The 21997-nt window shown below is 49.3% G+C and overlaps 1 protein-coding gene across 2 annotated transcripts in view; it reads left to right on the top strand.

The window, feature by feature from the left end:
* Positions 1-21997, top strand: part of Shank2 (SH3 and multiple ankyrin repeat domains 2) — a 389007-nt gene that overhangs the window by 89739 nt on the left and 277271 nt on the right. For both annotated transcript variants that reach the window (XM_032891331.1, XM_032891332.1), the window contains exon 9: positions 8190-8256. In XM_032891331.1, coding sequence (XP_032747222.1) covers positions 8190-8256 — 67 coding nt within the window. The remainder of the gene's footprint in view (positions 1-8189; positions 8257-21997) is intronic.

Below are 21997 nucleotides of genomic sequence, written 5' to 3'. Positions count from 1 at the left end.
AAGAGCGTGAGATGAAATTAATGTTAAGTGTAAGTGTTTGAGGCGCCACAGAGAAGGCGCTTGTCAGTTTCTGAGGTATGAAGACAGATGACACGTCTCTCCCTCCCCATAGCTAGAGGATCCAGTGACATGAGGGCTTTGCCTTTCAGGTGATTCATTTCCTGGATGATCTGCTGGCCAGTCGGCTCTGTAGACAGGAGTCTCTATTCACTGAGTATCCCGAACTATGGGGTTCCCAGGGCCCTGTGAGGATAGAGCTCCCTGGGCTCTGGGGTTAGATCAGATCTACCCTGGCTCTTCATGAAGGAGCCCCACTGAGGGTCTCTTAGCAGGCACCTGGAGTCTCCTCAAAGGGTCCCTTCCCACTGTGGACATCACATGTACAGGCTTCATGCCAGGAAAAGACAGGACAAGGAGGGCTGGTGACTGGGAGTGAACACCAGACTGGTGCTCTTCCATCCGGCCTTGTTAAACATGCGGTTGGTCAAATGTCTTAACACATCCTTTGCCCTGTCAGGGATAGGGGAGGATCTGGCCCCGATTGGCTTGAGCCAATACCTTGGCTTTGACATGTCTTAGATTCTCTGTTGCTGTGGTAAAACTATGGCAAAAGTTAACTTGGGGAGGAGAGAATTTATTGATCTCACAGGTTAGCATACAGTCATCTAGGAAATCAAGGCAGGAGCTCAAGGCCGGAACCTGGGGGCAGGAATTAACACAGAGGCTATGGAGGAACACCGCTTATAGGTTTGTTCCTCAATGGCTGGCTCAGCCTGCTCTCTTATATAACGCAGGACTACCAGCCCAGGGGTGGCATCACTCACCATGGGCCGGGCTCTCCCTCATCAATCATTAGTCAAGAAAATGCATTACAGTTTGCCCATGGGCCTATGTGATGGTGGCATATTCTTCGTTGAGGTTCCTCTTCTCAGATGATTCTAGCTAGTCCCAAGTTGACAAAAAACTAACTGGCATAGGCACATCCAGCTCTGGGATAGACAGGTCCCCTGCGCTCAGTGTCTTACCTTCCTCTTCTGCCCAGCAGCTCAAAGCAGTCCTTGGAACAAGTGACTATGGCATTTGCTCTGTTACTGAGTTATTCTTACTGACAAACATGGCTGTAATCAAAGAGGACAACATCCTCCTGCCTTCTCTCACATCTACAGCCTCAGTGGACTATGGAGCTCTGGCCCTTGCTTCCCTCCCTCTAAAGACATCTTTGGAAGCATGGGCAGGCAGTGGTGGAGGGGGTTGGGTGGCCACTGCTGCCTGGAGGTTCCCCAGAGAGAAATAAGCAAGCAGTTCATAAATATTTACATCAACTTCATTTGCATAGCAAACATAATTACTTCTCACAGAACCACGTGGAAGCTTCGTCCTTGGTAGCCTAGATGGCAGCAGGTACATCTTCTGTCCCTGTCAACCCAGGTCTTTTCGGAAGCGGCATTCCAGCCATGTACTCACTGTTCCTTACTGCAGGGTAAGTGGGCCTCTCGTTCTGCCCATTAGGACAGTCTGTGAAGCTGCTACACCTTCCGTTCTGGCCTTTTTCTGCCTTGTGGTCCCATCCTGTCCTTTGCCTGTCACTGTGAGCAGTGGTGACAATGATGGTTACTCCTTCAATGCCATGCCCAGAAACTTCTGCAGCTTTAATAAGTTTCATTCGCTGCCAGATCTACCTTTTACAGAGTGCAAAGCCCATTTTTAGCAAGTTCTGTGCCACTTTAGAGCAGGGGTGGGTCCCCAAACTCCCTTAGCATACCCTTTCCTCTTCAGCCGAGAGCATGCCTCTGTCAGCATCTTCATTAGTGTGGCTTAACTGTATAAACTAATGGGTTTGCTGTGGTGTTTTCACACAGATACATGTTGCAGCTTTGATCCTCTTCATCCCACACCACGACCTTGTTCCCTGAGCTATTTTCCCCTCTTCTTTCCAAACACTCCTACTGTCTTAGTTAGGGTTTCATGTCTGTGAAGAGACACCATGACCAAGGCAACTCTCGTAAGGACATTTAATTGGGGTTGGCTTACAGGTTCAGAGGTTCAGTCCATTATTATCAAGGTGGGAGCATGGCAGTGCCCAGGCAGGCTTGGGACTGGAGGAGCTGAGAGTTCTACATCTTCATCTGAAGGCTGCCAGGAGAAGACTGGCTCTCATGTGGTTAGGAGGAGGGTGTCATTGTTCATCCCTATAGTGACACACTTCCTCCAACAAGGCCACACCCACTTCAACAAGGTCATGCTTCTTAATAGTGCCACTCCCTGGGTCAAGCATATTCAACCGCCATATCCTACTTCTGGGCCCCATAGGCTTGTCAAACACATGGGTCTATGGGGGTCATATCTTGCCATAGCATATTAAAAAATATATATCTAGTCTAACTTACAAAGTCCCCATAGTCTTTAGCAGTCTCAACAATGTTAAAAGCCCAAAGTTCAAAGTCTCTTCTGAGATTCATTCAATCACTTAACTGTAATCCCCAAAGCAAGATAGGAAACAAACTGGGCAAACTCCAAACTCTGCTTCTCTATATCAGATGTCCAACTCCTTTCAGCTTGGTTGACTACAACAAACTTCTTTCTCCTAGGCTGGTTCCACTCCCTGTTAGCAGCTTTCCTCAACAGGTATCCCATGGCTCTGGCATCTTTAACATTTTGGGGGTCTCCAAGTCAGCTTCAGCTTCACAGCTTCTTGTTTCAATGTCTGGGATTCACACATGATCTTCTGGGCTCCTCCAAAGGGCTTTTGTGACTTCTCTGACTCTGCCCTCTGTAGTATTCTATCTACTCTCTGGTTGATTCACTCCACCTTGTTCTTTGTGGTCATCCCATGGTACTGGCATCTCCAATAAGAAGGCATCTTCTGCAGCAACTAGGCTTCACCAATAGCCTCTCATAGGCTCTCTTCATGGTGCCAAACAGCTTCTTTGTGTGACCCCTTCACTCCTGGGCAGTCAACTGCAACTGAGTCTGCACCTTCACCAATGGCTTTCCCTGCCCTCTCCCAGTGCTAAGTCTCAGCTGCTTTTCAAGACCCCTTCATACCTTCAAAACCAGTACCACCTGGGTGACTCTCACACATTGCCAATCCAGCTGCAGCATGAGGCCCGGCCTTGGTTTCTCTGGAACACAGCTTCTTTGTGATCTCAGAAAATACTTCCCAGATTTCACCTCAGTGATGCTGGTCTCCTCTTAATCACCACTAGTTTTCTTTAGCTCCAGCTGACCAGCATCAGTTGTCCCATCAGTCCATTTTATTCTTGACTCTAAAACCAGAGCCATGTGGCCAAAAGCTGCTGAGTTCGGCTGCTTGCTGGGGTTGGAACTTGCCCCCCCCCATTCTATTACCAGCTTTCTGTTTTCCAGCTCCCTCACTGCCTAAGATTGATTGTCCTGGAACTTGCTCTGTAGATTGATCTTGAACTCAGAGATCTGCATGGCTCTGTTTTCTGAATGTTGGGATTAAAAGTATCTACCACCATGCCTGGGTCTAAGCTTAGCTGGGTAGGATCTTGTCCCAAAGTCACCACTCCTCAATCTGTTTCTATCCTTGAATATAGGATTCGGCTCAATTTCACTTCCTGGTGTCCTTTATTACTTGAACCATACATTTTATATTATCCTTTCTCAGCTTGCTCCTTTTCATTAAAATATTCTTCATAAGAGTGAACTTTGGTAACCACACAACAGAATTTATACCAGGCTGTTTTGAGACTTCCTTTGTCAAAGCAATTAATCTAAGTCTTTTCACCTTAGCCTCAGGCAGACACTTTGAACAATGGCAAAAAGCAACCATGTTCTTCACCGAAATATTGCAAAAATAGTCTGTAAGCCACAAACTAGCATTCTTTTCTACGGAAACCTCTGGGGTTAGCAGGCCTACACAGTTAAAATCATCCTCAGCATCAGCATCTTCCATATTCCTACTAGGACGGCCCATTAAGCCCCACTTAAAGCATTCCATGGCTTCCCAAGTTCAAAAGTCCCCCAAATCCACGTTCTTCCAAACAAAAGCATGGTCAGCCTATCACAGCAATACCCAGTCCCTGGTACCAAATTCTGTCTTTGTTAGGGTTTCATTGCTGTGAAGAGACACTATGGCCAAGGCAACTCTTACAAGGACATTTAACTGGGGGCAGGCTTACAGGTTTCAGAGGTTCAGTCCATTATTATCAAGGTGGGATCATGGCAGAGTCCAGGCAGGCATGGCGCTAGAGGAGCTGAGAGTTCTGCATCTTCATCTAAAGGCTGCCAGGGGAAGACAGGCTCTCATGTGGTTGGGAGGAGGGTCTCGTTGCCCACCCCCACAGTGACACCCTTCCTCTAACAAGACCACACCTACTCCAACAAGGCCACACTTCCTAATGATGCCACCCTCTGGGCCAAGCAAATTCAAACCTCCACACCTGCTTTCATGCCAAGTGTGTATCTATACATAGACATAGACATGCCAACATTATATCTAAACGTACATATACACATATGTTTAGAGTGTATTTAATATATAAGGCACATATTGAGTATGTGTTTATTTAATATATTGTTTAGGTAATACAGACAAGAGAAAAAATGAATCCCTTTAAAATTCGTATTTCCAGTGCACACTGCAAAGCCTTTGCAGTGTGTAGTGGTTTCAAAGCCATCTACACTCCATTCCTAGTCCTAACATCTGTGTTCTTCAGGGTTCTTAAAAGGGAGAACAAACAACACACACACACACACACACACACACACACACACACACACACACACACACACACCACGAGCACACAGGAAATGTCAATGGAATTGTATGGTCTTTTCTCCGTCAGGGTCTCATTGCATAGTCTTGGCTGGCCTTGAACTCGGAGATCCACCTCTCTAAGGAGACACCTCACTTGGCTCTTGCTCTCTCTTCTCTCAAAAGGCAAAAACAAAACTCCACCTACAGTAATGTAAAGAAGCGACTTGAACGGAATTCAGGTTCCTCTATGGTCAGATGTTCTTGAATCAAAATACTGCCCAAGGTTTCACTCTGCTGAAAGTCACATTCTACTCAGCAGCCTTACTGCTGCTTTAAATCAGCCAGCCCTGTGGGAAGGAGAGGCAGAGTTCTGACCACCCAGATGGAGGCAGAAGGTCCATTTGCACTAGGAATAAAATCTCAGGGGGACCTTGCTTAAGAATAGCTACACTCGGGCTGGAGAGATGGCTCACTGATTAAGAGGGCTGCTCTTCCAGAGGTTCTGAGTTCAAGTCCCAGCAACCACGTATTATAGACAAATAAATCTTTTTTTTAAAAAAAGTTACACTCCCCTCTGTAGAAGTAAAACTTTCTGCCTTGCCAAAATACTTAAGATTTTGAGGTCATTTTCTTGAGCCTTGTCATAGTTAGGGTTACTATTGCCATGATGAAGCATAATGACCAAACACTTTGGGGAGGAAAGGGTTTATTTACCTTATACTTAGTCAAAGGAAGTCAGGACAGAAACTCAAACAGGGCAAGAACCTAGAGGCAGGAGCTGATGCAGAGGCCATGATGGTCTACTGGCTTTCTCAGCTTGCTTTCTTTTTTCTTTTTTCCCCCCATCAGTTTTTTATTGGATAGTGGTTTTTTTTTTTTTTAATTTACATTTCAAATGTTATTCCCTTTCCCGTTTTCCTGGAAATAAGTTCCCTATCCCATCTCCCTCCCCTTCTTCTATAAGGGTGTTTCCCTTCCCATCCATTGCCCCCTTTTCCCCCCCTGACATTCCCCTACACTGGGGGTCCAACCTTGGCAGGACCAAGGGCTTCTCCTTCCATTGGTGCCCAACAAGGCCATCCTTTGCTACATGTACAGTTGGAGCCATGGGTCAGTCCATGTGTAGTCTTTCGGTAGTGGTTTAGTCCCTGGGAGCTCTGCTTGGTTGGCATTGTTGTTCTTATGGGGTTGCAAGTCCCTTCAGCTCTTTCAATCCTTTTTCTAATTCCTCCAACGGGGGTCCTATTCTCAGTTCAATGGTTTGCTGCTAGCATTCACTTCTGTATTTGACATGCTCTGGCTTTGTCTCTCAGGAGACATCTATATCCGGTTCCTGTCAGCAAGCCCTTCTTAGCTTCATCAATCTTATCTAGTCTTGGTGACTGTGTGTGTGTGTGTGTGTGTGTGTGTATCACATGTAGAACCCAAGGAAGCTGGAAACAGAGGTCAGTGCTGCAGCCTCGAGCATTGCTTCTTCCTGGGGAGACCCACCCCCATGGGGTTCCTTTACATTGCTATGTGATGTCAGTTCAGTATAGATGTGTAGGACTGAGCCTCCTTTCTATGGTCTGTTTGTGGGTGTACAAATGGCTCCATCTCAGGGTCTCTAGAGCATTGTAGGCATTGGCTAAGGGTCTCTGTTTGGGGTTCTAGGACCATTCACTGAATACCTGGTGTCACTTGCTGGGTGTTCTTGACAGTCAGGTGTCAGGCAGCAGGGCTACAGAGCTATGCTGAGATGTTTTTTAGCTGGGCTCTCTCTCTCTCTCTCTCTCTCTCTCCCTCTCTCCACTCCTGCTTTCTATTATAGGGCACACTGTAGCCTAAGCTGACCTCAAACTCACAAAGCAGCCAAGGATGACCTTGAACTAGAGATCCTCTTGCCTTTACCTCCCGAGTGCTGGGATTATAGCCTGGTCCACCACATCTGCTTTGGAAGTGTGGTGCTTTATAAGGTGGGGCTCAGGGATTTGGTGCCTGTTAAGCAGGTTCTCTACCTTTGAGCGGCATCTCCAGCCCTTAGGCTGTGTGCATGGATGCATAGGTGGAACAGTTTGTGCTCAGGGAGCATTAAGAGCATTTGAAGGACTTGTGTCTAGTCAGAAAGTGGGGGCTCTCGTTACTTTTGTCACTGCTGTTACAGAATAACTGACCAAAGCAATGTAAGGAGAGAAGCCTTTGTTTTGGCTCAGTTTGAGGACACAGTCCACCATGGTGGGGTGGGGTGGCAGCAGGGTGGTAAGGCAACTGGTTACATTGAATCTGCAGTCAGGAAACTGATGCATGCTGGTGCTCAGTTGACTTCCTCCCTCTTTATTCAGCCTGCGATTCTGGCCCATAGGATGGTGCCCTCCACATTCAGGGTGGGTCTTCCCTCCTCAATGACATCCAGAGGCTTGCCTCGATGGAGGTTCTAAATTCCCCTGTCAAGTTGACAATCGTAATTAACCCTCACAGAAGAACTCCTGGAGTGGGTGGGATAGCAGCCCAGCCTTCTCATACAGAGGACACAGTCCACAGTGAGGAGTTCACAGACAGACCCGCCCCGCCCCTGCTGTCACTGCAGACTGTCCCCATGCCTTGGTACAGACAGTTGCTCCCACACAAAGGTTGCACAAAAATGTCATGAAGTGGCTGCTGAGTACTGATGGCCAGGCATCCCTTGGTTTGGGCCTTTTTGGTGGTTAGTTTTGTCAACTTGATACAATCTAGAATCACCAGGAAGAGAGGAGTTATCTAGATCAGGCTAGCCTATGAGCATTATCTTGATTCTTAATGGATGCAGGAAGATGTAGCCTATGGTGGGCAGCACCATTCCCTAGTCAGGGAATCCTGAACAGTGTAAGAGTCAAGAAGTTGACTCAGTAGAAACAAGCAAGAATCCATGCATTTAATCTCCCTCTGCTCCAGACTGTGGCCTGATTTAAGTTCCTGCCTTGGTTTCCCCTCAGTAATGGACTGTGTGGAAAATATAAGCAGAATATATTTTCTTTTCTATCAAATAAGACAAAGCTACATGTAAAAAAATTGTAAAGAAGCCAATTGGCAGAAATTAAAACTCTGCCATGGTTGGTTTGCATTTATGCTCAAGTTTATTTCTTCCTAGAAACTGCACGGCCATTAGCCAGCTAGGCAAGTAAGAATGTGAGGCTGAGCTCTGGCCTCTTGGGTAAGGCACAAGATCCCTTTGTATTAGGAATAAAAGTCCAGTGGGACCCCTGCTACGTGCTTGCTTCTGTGGGTGCAGCTTTTTTCCTGCTGAAGTGCTTTGGATTGTGTGGTCATTTTCTTGAGACACATTTCTTACAACTGTAACCTGGAATTGTAAGGCAAATAAGCCCTCACTTCTCCAAGTATCTGTCACAGCCACAGACAGGACAGGAGGACAGCTTTTGACGGTGCCAGCACATAGAGACCCATGGTTGTGCAGCTGACGTTGAATTCTGTGATGTTTTTCACTCTGCAGGTGGCTATAATAGCGGGGAACTTTGAACTTGCCGAGTACATCAAGAACCACAAGGAAACAGACATTGGTGAGTGGGCTTGGTGAGAAACCACAGCCATTGTCATCTGAGATCCTCCTGGGACTGCTTGCACAGCCAGCCCTCAGCCTTGGGAGTCCTTCCCTGATAGTGGGGAGGGTTGTGAAGACCGTGGGGGGATGAGCAACACACTTCCCTTGAAGAGTACCATTCTCCTCTCTCCTGACAGTGCCTGCTACAGGCACATGTGAAGTGTGCAGGGCCTCAGGAATGGCGATGTTTGAATTCTGCTGGGGATTGGTCTAGGGTTCCCACCTGATTCAACTCTCTTGATTTTCCCCAATGTTGATTTAAAATATAGTATGCCTGTACTTGTGCATTGCTGCAGACGGTGAGGGTCCAGCAACATTGGCAGGTTGTGTGATCCTAGGGGAGATGGTGCATGGGGGGTTGGGGGGCCCGGGGGATATCTCTATTCCTTCCTCTCTAGTTTGCTATAAGCCCCAAACTGTTCTCAAGCAGTTTTTTTTTTAAGATCTACAGAAACAAGTCAGAGCAACTGTCTGGGTACCAAGGAGGAAGTGCACTTCAGAGCTGGCTTAGATATGCTTATTGGAAGGCACAGACTCATGTGTAGATGGGTGGCAGCTGAGAGGGGAGAAGAATGTGAGATCCTCTCCTCTGCCCTCCCGTCACCTCTACTTGGTGTCCCCCTCCCCTTTCTAGTACCCCTTGCGCCAACCAGGAGGGCCATCTCAGGGGCTCCTCCCTGCTCCCACCGTCCTACCATGGGCTGGGCCCAGTCTTGCACAATGGATGAGCCAGCTGGCCTGCGCCCTCCAGCGCTGGGCTTCCACAGGACCTGCAGCGGGGAGCAGTCCCACTGGAGCAGCAGTGGTGAGCCCTCGAAGGTGGAGTTGTCCCATTGAGGGGCTCTGGGATGGGGCTTCTTGGAGCCTTGAGAAGAAGCAGATGGCATCTGCCTCTCACTGTCTATGCCCTCACCCTGCTTTTGGGGTGTCGGGAGTGAGCGAAACTGTCTCGCTTTTACGTCTTCACCATGTCGAATGTGTGTCTTGCATCAAATGTGACTGGGACTTTCCTTGTGCTGGGACATTGGATCATGATAGAGCGAGATGATGGGCTTGTGTCACCCTGTACCCTGCTTTGAGCATCAGCGTTGTTAGAAGAGGGATGTGTGTAGAGTGAGCTCACACCAGGCAGAGTCCGAGATTGCCAAGCTATTCCCTATGCTTGCTTGCCTTAGCCTCATACCTACCAGCTGTGAGCAAATTCCAAGTGCCCCACCTGGTGTGGTTACCTTGTTCTGCTCACGTGTATTCATTTTCACCTGGACCAACTGCAGAAACGGTTGCACCATCCTCAGGTCCTACATTAATTTTCAACTTCCCCTTATATTTTACCACTTCAGAGGGAAATGGCTTCCCTTTCAGAGATGGCAGGCCTGGGACATTCTTCCCAGAGTGTCTTATGAGGTCAAAGTCAGTGCTGTTCCAGCCAGCAGGACACCTCACAGATGGGGGTGCATCTCACAGATGGGGATGATACTACTCTGTGGAGGCTGAGAGGGAAAGATAACATTTTGAGGGAGACAGTCACTGCTCAGGGCTCCTGAAAAGGGCAGCTTTGATGGCTGTCCAGAGCCTCAACAAGACTGGGATAGGAGTCTGCATCCTAAGACTCCAGCCTGCTATAGGGAGTTACAGACACAATCTGTCTCCTTCAGCACATAAGAGAATGTCCACAGGGACCAGAAGTATGAGGGGTTAGAGATGACTGGGTCAGAGCTCACCATGACCAGTGAGATCTCCGACCGCCTCCTTCTGGGAAGACCCTGGCAGATTAGTGGGTTCAGAAATCCTCCCAGGCTCTTTATAAGGTAGGGGCCTCAGAAACTGAGGCTTCTGTGGCTCCTCCCTTACCCGAGGCTCTAGGGGTGATGTTAAAAGGACTGCAGATGTCATGTCCCCTTAGGAGTCATGTGACTTGGAAGATCAGTGGCTACCTACTGCAAAAAAAGACATGTGACTTTTCAGAAGCCTAAACTTTGGTGCACATTGTCACTTTTGCTGTCACAATGCCTACTCCTCCTGAGTCCTGGTCATCATTTGTTCTAGATGGGTTATTTTTTGGTTTTGTTTGTTCGTTTGTTTGTTTGATGTCCCACCACCCCGAAGCTCCATCAGATTTTCTGCCAGCCCCACAGTTGATCTGCAGAAATAGCTTGTGAGTCACTCCTCCCTCTCTGTAATGGACTGCGCTCCCCACTCACCTGAACGAGAGAGATCTTGGTCTCCTCAGCCAGCGTTGCACAGTGTGTATTCAGTACAGGGTGTACTTGGGGTTTCTGAGAGCTTGTGTGGAATGCAGACACCCTGGCAGGCACGCGTCTGACTCCACAGGTCCAGGTGCTACTGAAATCACTATGCTAATGAGAGGCTGGGTATCCAGCTTTCCTAGGCATCCCCATCTCTCATGCGTTCATTCAGATAGGAGGATTGGCCACACATCAGTTCCTAAGGACGACAGATGACAGCTAGCTGAGCTGTTTAAAATAATGAGTTTATTCTGCCGTTCAAGGGGATGCGAGGTCAGAATCAAGGTACTGCCAGGGTATTGTTCCTCAAGGCTCCGGAAGGGTGTCCTCCGGGCTCTTTCCCATGCTAGGTGCTGCTGGCGGGCTTTGGCCTCCTCCACGGGTCTGGTTTGTGACACACGTTTGCAGTCTCTGGTCTGTGATAACCTGACCTTCTCTGTGGCTATTGAGATTGCCAATTTGATGGGGTTTAGAATCAGCATGGAAACGGACCTCTGGGTGTGTCTGTGAGTGAGAGTCTAGTTAGTTTGGGTTAACTGATGTATGAAGACTCACCCTGAATGTGTGCGCCACCAACATTTGTACTGGGGTCCCAGAATGAATAAAAAGGGGAAAGCAGTGCGAGCACCGGCGTTCATCTCTCTCTGCTTCCTAACTGTGGATGTGATGCGACCAGCCACCTCCCACTCCTGATGGCCTTCCCGCCATGATGGACAGCCCTCGGGCTGTGAATCAAATAAACCCTTTCTTCCTTAAGTTGCTTCTCCTCAGGCGTTTGTCCCAGCAGTGAGACAAGTAACCATCCAGCTTGTCTCAACTTCCTGCCTTATCTTAGGACACCAGTTTGGTCCTATATCTAAAATGGCCTCTCACTGAAGATCCTTAAACCATTTGTGAGAAGATCCATCCCCAAGGCCCCCACTGCAGGGACCAGAGTTTAGTGTTGCCTACCTCTGGGCCATTTCCTTCTCTAGGGCAACTGTATTGGACTTTGCCTGTCCCTCAGTTGCTGCCCCTCAGTGCTGTGCAGTATGTGCTGAGTAACTGACCCTCCCCCATGCCATTTGTCATTCAAGGATGGCCTTTCTGTCACCTTCCTTCTCAGTCTAAGCCCTGTCTTCATACTGATCTGAGGCACGGAGGGGTGGCTGACACTGTTGATGGGGGCCCACTTGGTCCTGAGTTTTGACTTTACAGTCTTTTGGTTATGTGTGTTTGGGTGGTGATGGCGGTGTTGGGGTGAGGAGGGTAGATGTGCATTTGTGCTCAAGCATGTAGAGCTCTGGGGACTGTTTTGGGGGTTGTTCCTCAGGACCCATCTACCTTTTGTTTGAAACAGTCTATCTCTGGCTCGAAGTTTCCCTTGTTCCAGAGAGTTCCGAGATGCTTCCTGTCACAGCCTCCCATGTATAAACCTCTGTGGTGGCTTTTTATATGACTTCTGGGGATCCAAACTCAGGTGCTCACACTTTGAACTGAGCTAGTACTCCGCGTTTTAGTCTCATATTTTAAGCTTCACTTCCACTTAGGAGGGACAAGGAGGAAAGAGACCTGTCCCTAAGTGTGTCCCCCATCCCCGAGTCTGGCACCCCTCACTGCTCATGATCAGAGTCCTATGTGTCCTAAGCCGAGTGAGGCTGAGAGAGGCTGAGTTGCTCTCTTTGAATCTCAAGCAGGAGGAAATGAAGGAACGCCCCCAACACACACCTCTGTCGGTCCGGTCAGGGCACATATCTGAATGTAGGGTAGTGGAAAGTTCTCCACATTCCAAGTTGGGGGTCACCAAAGGTGGTTAAACACCTCCCTGGCTTTCACCGTGGTTAATCAAAGAAAATCCTTCCTATCGAAAAATCAAATTGCTCCTGCTTTTGAATGGGGGGAAATCTTTGTTTTCGATGCCTGCTAGTGTGCTAGCAAAACCAGAGCACTTCAGAAGTGCAGATGTGGTTTTGGGGAAGGCAGCCATAACCCTGCGGTCAGAGCCATCTGGCAAATGGACACCTGGAGATCCGCAGAGTTCATGTGGCTGCAGCTTGCTTCCCCAATAGGCTCAGCGTCTTAGCGTGCACATTTATGTGCGAGCCGGTCACGGTGTGCGTGCTGCTCTTGTCTGATTCTGCGCTGCTGAGTTTTTTTTTTAAAGCACCCCCCCCTTAAAATATTAAACGTGACTTCCATCAGATTGTTTTATCTGCCAGCTGGAAGAAAGTGCTTGTTGGGAGAGGCTGTGAATAGCGAAGTTAATCCCTGCTTGCTGTCACCCATCGTAAGCTGTGGCTGGGCAGATGAGCCGGACCAGCTTGAGGTGCCTTGGCCACAGAGTACTTAGGATGACTTCCATAGGGTGGCTTCCATTAAAAGCAAGGCCAGGGGGGAGCTGGGGAGCCCACGTCCGAAATAAGCATGCAAGTATTAAGCATGTGGCGCGCTGATAAGCTGCGGACCCGGCTAACCTGTTTTCCCCAATCTTTGGTGGTTTTGTTCTTGCCTGGCTCTGAGGGGAGATGCGCTGTCAGATGGATTAAATGACATGGGTTGTGCTTCTTCAGCGGAACAAGGTTTGTTTTCCTGTCTTGTCCTTCCACAGATATGGAGAGAGTCGAGGTGTGTGCGTGCGTGCGTGTGTGTGTGTGTGTGTGTGTGTGTGTGTGTGTGTGTGTGTGTGTGTGTATGATAACACAGTCCATAGAGCTGAGGTGTATGTGTGTGTGCGTGAGTTTGGTGCCTGCTTAGCTGACTAAGGAGCACTTGGATACGGTTGCTAGGTTTCAAGACCGGGAGCCTGTATCATTACTCTGTGGATTTGCATAGATGATGGATGGAGGGAGATGTTTTCAGATTTCTTAGTGTAATACAGTGCGTGTGTGTGGGGGTGAGAATGTGAAATCTGAGCTTGTTTTGACTGATGGTTCTTTGAGAATATACCTGTTTGGAGATACCACCTGCTGGGAAATTAAATAATTCCGACCTGAGAGATTTCTGTTTTCCTGGCATTTTCACTATGGAATGTGCTACTTCCGATGAAGCAGGCGAGGCTCTCTGAAGTGAGCCATAGGAGCCTTTGTATTTGCCAGAGAGACTCTCTAGCAGATCCTCAGGAAAACCCAAACGGGTGACCTATTTCCTTAAATTTAACCAAATGGATCAGGGCCCCCAGTGTGGAGTGCCCCCTCTATAATTCTCCCCAAGGAAGGGAGAAATGATACTACAGTCGGGCAGCCATCACGCAGCTGTCGATCGGATTCCCACAGCCTATTTTCAGAGCAAATAGCTCAGGAGGAGTGGGGGACAGAAAGCTTCCCAGACACTGCAGTCTCTAAAGCAGATGGTCTGCTACCTGGCTGGTGGGGGCTCACCCTATTCTTGTTGTCCTTTGAGGGGATTAGAAAGACATGCAAAGTTGTATCAGTCTGGGGTGTGAGTGTGAGTGTGTGTGTGTGTGTGTGTGTGTGTGTGTGTGTGTGTGTGTGTATCCTTGCACTGGGTTGATCGTTCAGGTCTGTCTGTACCTGGGGTCTTGGTTGCTGTCTGCCATTGAAGGCATTGGTCTAAAGGTTCACTGTGGCTCTGTGTTTGCTTCCTCTTCTCCCATCCAGGAGTTTTATCCCCAGTCAGAAAATATAGTTGTGACCCCTGAGTGACATGGTTTTGTCTGTTTGTTTGTTTGTTCCCAGTGATATCCTTGTGCTGCAGCTGTGTTCGGTGGGGGTGGTGTCTTGACTTGGGGATTTCTAACACAAGGCCTAGGTGAATATCCACTTCAGATCTACTGCCACCCTGGGCCTGTCCTGTGTGTGCGCTTGGCTCCTAAGGCACCGCGGTTTTGTTCCTAGTAGGATATGGCAGCTGGCCCTGGCCTTCTGTCTTGTGAGCATTTCCATGTGATTTGTCTTCATGATCTCCGTCTGTCCATGCGCACTCCCATCCACGTGCGCTCCCCTGTGCTTCCTAAGCAACTCTCCGTCTGTTCTTGCTTGCTGCGTCCGGTCTCCCTTCAACCAATCAGAACGCTGCTCGAGTGAGGGAATGGGTGTGGACACAATGTGTCCTGCTTTGGTCCCTCCTTTAAAGGTCGCCCTGCTTCCCCCACAGTGGACATACCTGGCTGCTGGCAAGTATACACAGCATCCTGCTCCCTCCTGCACACACATAGACACCTTTGAGTTCTGGGTTGATCTGGAACCTTTCCTGGCCTGTGACTTCCAGGTTCTGCACACCCTGAATGCAGGAAGCTCCAGAGGTGTGTCACTGTCCTCCACCCTCATCTCCATAGTCTCTAGCAGTTTCCTACAACATGAAACACCCATCTCCCTGGCCACAGCCTATCAGGATGCAGCCTCTTCAGCCTATCAAGATGCAGCTAATGCCGTTCAGTACATCCATCCTGTCCTCAAACTCAAAACCAACCAGATGTGCTTGACTAGCTGTTTAAAGGTTCCCATGGTCCCCCCGACACTGTCCTGTCAAAGGACAGTGCCTGGGTTAGACTTAGCAGGGTATCCACTGAAGCTGTCACAACGGGGTATCCTGACCTGTAGACCCAGCACCGTCACCTGCTGCTTGCTCCTTCCTCTGTGGTCACTCTCCACTCCAAAGTTCCTCTTGCTATTGGCAAGGGGGCGAGGTCTGAGGTGGTAGGGGTTACAGAAGTGATAGACGCTCTCAGTAAAGGTCTGAACCAACTAACAGGCCTTCATGTGGAGAGGGGGTCGAGTCTGTGGGGAATTCCTGGACAATGAAACACCTGAGGAAGTAGGCTGTCGAATGTGACCACACACCAGAGCAGAGGGCTGCAGGGCTGCAGAAGTCTGATGCCTCACCCAGACCTTGCAATAGATAGTTGGCACAAAGCTAGATGTCTCTTGTCCCCAAACACCTCAACCTCATGCATCTGCTGGGACTTCATGGAAGTCTTGAAAGCCAAGATTGGCTTTGTTCTTACCTGTGCAGCGTTCAGCCACCATCACTTGAAACAACCCATTTTTCCCCAGCACTACCTACTCACTTTTTTGTTTTGTTTTGTTTTGTTTTGTTTAGTTTTGTTTTGTTTTGAGACAGGGTTTCTCTGTATAGCCCTGGCTATGCTGGGACTCCATCTGTAGACCAGGCTGGCCTTGAACTCAGAGATCTGCCTGCTGCTGCCTCCCAAGTGCTGGGATTAAATGCATGTGCCACCACACCCAGCCCCCACTCACCTGTTTTTATCAGCTCAGTCTCCTCTGAGGTCTGGGCTGGTCTTCAATCTCCATCTATTTTCTCTTCCTTCTTTCACACTTCTTCCTGCAGTATTTGACCTCCACGCTGACACCCTACCCTAGGCCTGTACTTGGCTCTGCCCCCTAGAGGTTTCAAGAGGCTCACTCCCAGGTTCCCGCTGTTCTTGCATAGCCAAGTGTGAGGGGCTCACCCCTGCAATCTCAACATTTAGGAGAATAAGCAAGGAGGGAAGGTTGCTGTGGATTCTAGGCTAGCCTGGCTGTACAGTGAATTTTAGGTAAACCTTCACTACCACAGTGAGGCTGTCTTAAAAGGGGAGGGGGTAGTTAAGTATGAACAAGGACATGTAGTTGAGGGGTTGGGGATTTAGCTCAGTGGTAGAGCACTTGCCTAGCAATCCCTGGGTTTGGTCCTCAGCTCCGGAAAAAAAAAAAAAAAAAAGAAAGTAAAAAAAGAACATGTAGTTGAAGGAGTTCTGATCCCGGTCCCGATCCTGGTCCTGGTCCTGGTCCTTGCTCCTCACTGGTCCTGAGATCCTAAGTGTCTTCCCTGAGCTTCCAGGCTGTGGAGATGACCTCAGCATGACCTTTGGGTCCTGACAGGTTGTTGTCACCAGGATCTCTCTCTCTCTCTGGTTTGCATTCAGTTTCCCGGTCCTTATGACCTCAGATGCAGAAAGAACTGACTCGAGCCACACAGAGAGCGTAGTGTCCCCCACTCAGGGCTGGAGGTACGTATAGATCCCATTCTGACCAATCAGCTCCTGCTGATCACGAGAGGATCCATCTTCAGTGACCTTCCAGTCCACTGATACGAAGGTCCAGCTCCACAGGAGTGTGAAGCAGCTGGTCACGTGGGATCCACAGTCAGGAGGCAGAGAATGACTAGAGCCCTACCCCCACCTCTACCCAACCCCCAACACCACCTTCAGTAGAATAGCTTATTTCAACGAAATCAGGCATTCAGTTTACCCAAGACAAAATGAGACTAGGGGTTAGGCTCTGGGTTCTCTTGCTTCAGCTCCTGGGCTTTGTGTTGACGAACAGCTGCTGTGAAAGTAGGTGTCTCATTTAACTCTGGGCTAGATGTGTATCGGGGACCAGCTCTGGTCACTCACTGATCTCAGGCTTTACCTTGAAGAACTGCTTGGCAAATTACTAGGCAGGTAGGACCAGTGCTGACTTCAAGCTTCTAGTAGCATCCTGAGCACGGTTTAGCATCAGTCCTTGGCAGGACTCAAGATCCTTGTAAGCTCTGTTTTACCCTGACCCCCTCACCTATGCCTTCGCTGGCAGTGAGTCCAAGTATAGGCCTGGAAGTGACCATAGCACCCATACTGGCCCCAGTTGAGCTTCCTGGGCCCCTCTGTGAGGATTTGCAGTCCTCCGTGAGCCAGGGGATGCCTCTGTTCAGCACCAGACCTTGACGACCTTCCTTTAAAAAGCCTCATACCCACAAAGGGTAGTGGAACTGAAGAAAAATCATTAGGCCAAGGACCGGAAAGGGTGAGATTCCATCTGGAATTATTTTGGTGATCTTGGACCAGCCATGTTTTCTCTGGACCTCAGCTCTTCCCCTATATCCCTCAGAGCTATAAATCGGACTCTCTCTGGGTCAGAGCTGAGCCCAACTGCAAGAAGGATTTGGATAGGCAGCAGCAGGGTTGGGACCTCTTCCTGTGAGCCTTTAAGGCGGTCCAGGGATTCCAGCCACGTGGTGGGACTGTAGAATGGCAGGATGCACGTGGTGGAATTAAACAGAGCAGAGGGAAGGTTCCTAATTCTGCTCTAATAAACAGCAATAGCAGGATTCACCCGGGCTCCAGTGAGAAGAGGGAGGGTTCCTCCAAGCGTGTACCTCCATGGGGCTCACTCCTACCCAGCTGGAAGGAACAAGTCAGAGCCCAGCTCAATGGCAGGAATTATCAGAAGAGAAACAGAGGTGACCAATCACGGCTTGGTTTTGTGACTCTGCTGGGTCCTCGCTTCTGGGGCAGCCAGAGCAGGCATGAGACCCTCCCAATGCCCTGAGGCCATTGCTGTATGGGCTTTACTGTCCAAGAGTTGCCAGTGTAGCTGATAAAGAGCTGTATTTTGCTTCCTTTAGATCAGATCCATGGGATGTCCCTCAAGATTCTTGGAAAGAAGGGAGTGTCATGTGGTCTGAAGGGGCAGAGAGCTCAGCTGGAGCAGACGGGAGAGCATGAATGAATCCAGAACCTTTTGCAAATGGGCTTTGTCTAGTTTATTTTTCTGTGGCCCCGCCCAGGCTCCTGGGAGCCAGGCGGAAAGAACCACTTCTAGCTACGGGAAGTTCCCAGGATTGGGAGGCTGCTCCTGTCAGAGCTAGAGAAACTTATCTGCTATGCCAAAGGAATATTCATCAAAGGAGAGGCTGATCCCCTACTCCAGGCTAACCTTGGCCAAAGCCACTGTGGTCATGTGGTGTGACGCTGCACTCCTGTGACAGGAAGGTAGCATTCTATGATTTCCAGAGCGTGGTCCTTACTAAGAGAATAAATCCTCCAGAAAGTGGGTGGGGCAGCCAGCTGCTGTACAGTCACTGCATGCTTACCCGTGTGTCCCCGTCCCCATGTCCTTCTCCCAGCATGGGGGGAAGTTGAGGATACCTGAGAAGGAGGACTTAGCTCTGGAGTCTGGCTTTGTTCTGGTCCCTCCCAGAGTGACTTGGTCTCCAGACCACTAATTCCATTCTCCCTGATGCTTCGCCAACCTCCTGGCTAAATGCTGGCTGCTGGGTTTTCTGTGTAGCATGAAACCTGTCTGAAATATGGCTCGTGGCTTTAGAGAGGTAGAGATGGGGTGGCCTTCCAGATGTCTCCTTCAATCCAAGCCAGTGGGGCTTTCTCCTGCTGCTGGAGCAGGTGCTCAGCCTGGCTTTCCTACTCCACCACACTACTATGTCTACCCACTCTCTCCTTATTTGCTGGTCTGGCCTAAGACTCCAGGCTCTTCAGCCTACGTTCTGTACTCTCCCCAGCCAGGATGGTGCCCAACACCCACCAGGTTCTCGGGCAATAGCCATTACTGAGCTCATGTCAAGGAAGAGGACCCATCTTTCTCTTTGGTGACAGAACAGAAATCCTTTCTTCCATGTCAATACAAGCGACTTCACTCAAGAACACTTGTCTCCACTGCCAAGACCGGCATCCAAATGCCTTCTGGGGAAGATGGCTTTGGCGTCAGCCCATCCAAACTAGTCACAGTGGCCATTGACATTCATTTTCCTTCCTTCTCTTTCTCAGACCTGAGAAAGGCCTAGGAGAGGGGTGTGTCAGAAACACTCATCATGAGCAAACAAGATGGCTCAGTGGGTTAAAGAGCTTTCGTCTAAGCCCAACAGCCTGACTTTGATCCCCAGATCCCACACGATGAGAGTAGAGCCACCTCCCCAAAGCTGTCTTCTGACTTTCACGTGCACACTTGACACCCACATAACTTCAAACAAAACAAAACAAGCAAACCCTCGAAGCTGGAGGGTAGAAGGCTGTGAAGCTGGGTCAGTGGCTAGTCCTAGGCCACATGGTCACCCTATAACCTTCCAGGCAGAGGAGAGTGCTGTGCCCAAGAATAGAACAGAATGGGTCAGGAGGAGGGCAGGTGACTGATGTCGGCAATCACAGCAGACCTGGGGAGTAGTTACCTCCTGTCCCAGGAGCTTGGTGAGTTCCAGGAAGAGCTCAGGGTTCAGGCCCCGACTCTTGGCTGTGATCTTGGGTACTGCGTCTTCTGGTTGTGTGAAGAGGCTAATGGGAAGGGCTAGGAGATAGCTCAGTGGGAAAAGTACTTGCCACGCAAGTACAAGGACTTGAATTCCCATCCCCCAGAATCCACATAAAGCCAGATATACTAACGCATATCAGTCATTCCTGTGCTTTAAAGGTGAGATAGATGGTGGAGATAGGAGAATCCCTGGGAGCTTTTGGGCCAGCTAGCCTGGTGCACACATCAGTGAACAAGAGATCCTGCCTCTAAGAAGGTGGGAGGTGAGGCTTGACACGCCAGGGTGCCCTCTGACCTTTATGTGTACGTTTGGCACATGAAAACATGTGCACACACACAAATGCATAAAGAGGCATGGCCTGTCAATAAAACATATCCTGTCACTAAACACCATGTGTTAGTGGTTTCTAGGGACCTCAGTTACCCAGTCTCAGCCACATGTGGCCCTCAGGCACCCGTGGGTTCAGCTATAGTTCTGACACAGGTTTAGTAGGATCTGTAACCCTGTGGCAACTCTCCCATGCTCCTGCTGTGGAAAGAGTCAGGCCTGCTTTCTTCAGTCCACCATCCTGGGGCCCCAGGTTAACCAGCAGCCAGTGCAGACGGCAGGGTAGGAAATGTTCATCGAGTGTGGATTTCAACGCATGTGGATTTCAGAGCTTTTGAAAGCTCTTTATTACTGAATTTGGATAAGACCTTTAACATTGACATTTTTTCTTTTCTAATGTTTCATTTAGATACAAATACATGAATCAAGAAAATAACACTTATTACACGGCCGTTACTAAAAGTGATCTTGCTCTGTGCGGGAGACACGTCCCTTGTGTGTGACCCTGTGCAGGGAATGCCTGTGGTTGGAAATCGGGGCATGAGCACAGGGTGCCTGGTGGCACCTGACCCCGTGCCAAGGGATACGAGATGCCGTGAAGTGACTGTCGATGCTTGCTGACTTATGATGGCTCGACTTGGAACATTTTTGCTTTCCGATGGTGGGAATGGGAGGCCCTTCGGTCGAAAGCCAGGCTTTTATTGGTGATGTTCTCCTCGGCTGGCAATCTGTATTCTAGTCATCTCGTGGGGGGCTGGGTCATTGCAGAGCTCCTCAGTACTCACCAGCCCTGAGGTGATGGAAGGGGCGCTCTGTACCATGCTGTGTGGCTAAGCTGTGGCATGAGGTCGGCCATTGCAGTTTCTTTCCTTTTTTGACAGTGTTGGAGATGGAACCCAGGGTTCTGTGCCCAATAGACAGTCCCTCTACTGCCGAGTTATCCTCCTTACTCCACAGCCCTCAATGAATTTTCTACTGAACAATAATTTCAACTTGCAATGGGCTTACCAGGCTCTGACCTCACTGTGATCTAGATTAAAAAAAAAAATTCCATTCAAAGCCCTGCCCTTCGGACCACCTCCACGCTGCACTTTCTGGCCTCTCATGCCCATGCTACTTACCCCAGGGATGTCCGTGGAGGGTCTGACCCAGCATGCTACTTACCCCAGGGATGTCCATGGAGGGTCTGACCCAGCATGCTGGTAGCAGACCTCTGAGCTGGGAGCAGAGCCATCTCCGCCCAGCGTTTGCCTCCTGTGTGTAGGGGGTCATCTACAGCAGCAAAGGTGTCCATGAATCTCTGAAAGTTTGGGGAAAGGGAGAAGCAGCGCTGTGGGCAGGAGGCCTTGCCCTGTCCAAGTCTTTCCGGCGGGGCTCCGATTAGGTGGTTGCTGTGAGCTCAGATCTTTTGGTGACTTTGGAAAGGTGAGACCTCCATGGGGGCTGCGGGAGGTTCTCCAGTGAGGCTGCCCCTTATGCTGTGTCTGTGCCTCTTACCCTCCTAGTGGTCAAAGATAGCTCCTGGCCATTTCCTTCTTTCTCCTTCCCTCCTCTTCCCTTCCTCAGCTCTTTCCCCTTTCCCTTCTTCCTTTCCATCCTCCCTTCCTCCTCCTTTTTTTCTTCTCTCTCCCCTTCCATCCCCTTCCCCTTCTCCTTCCCTTCTCTTCCTCCTCCTCTTTCTCTGTCTCTCTGGCAATGGAACCCAGGGCCTTGTACAAATTGGTGTGTGTGCGCGTGCGTGCGTGCGTGCGTGCGTGCGTGCGTGCGTGCGTGTGTATAGTCAAAATGCCCTGGGTCATGGAGCACAGATCACAGTGTGAAAGGTGTTGGTGTTTTCTTGTGATTGCATACACTTCTCAAGTTATAAACTCTTCAATGGGAGGTCATCTCCCACAAAACTACCATGATAGTCACTTGACAGTTAATGCATTCGGTCTATGCCTCTTTGTGTTAAGCGAGACTTTTTGATAAGGCAAGATCACGATAATATAATGTCGCATTCGCTTCCATCACAGTCAAGTCCATAACGCACTGCTCCGGGGATGACAATGATGATATTGATAATTCTAAAGCCTTTAAATTACCCGTTTTTATTCATCTATGTATTGTGCGGTGGATATGTATGTGGCCATGTACATGGATATGTGTGAGGAGATGTACGTGGCT

The sequence above is a fragment of the Rattus rattus genome, chromosome 2 (assembly GCF_011064425.1).
Source record: "Rattus rattus isolate New Zealand chromosome 2, Rrattus_CSIRO_v1, whole genome shotgun sequence".
NCBI classification, from domain to species: Eukaryota; Metazoa; Chordata; class Mammalia; order Rodentia; family Muridae; genus Rattus; species Rattus rattus.
The sequence above is the reverse complement of the archived record's forward strand: the minus strand, read 5'-3'. Positions and strand labels throughout refer to the sequence as shown.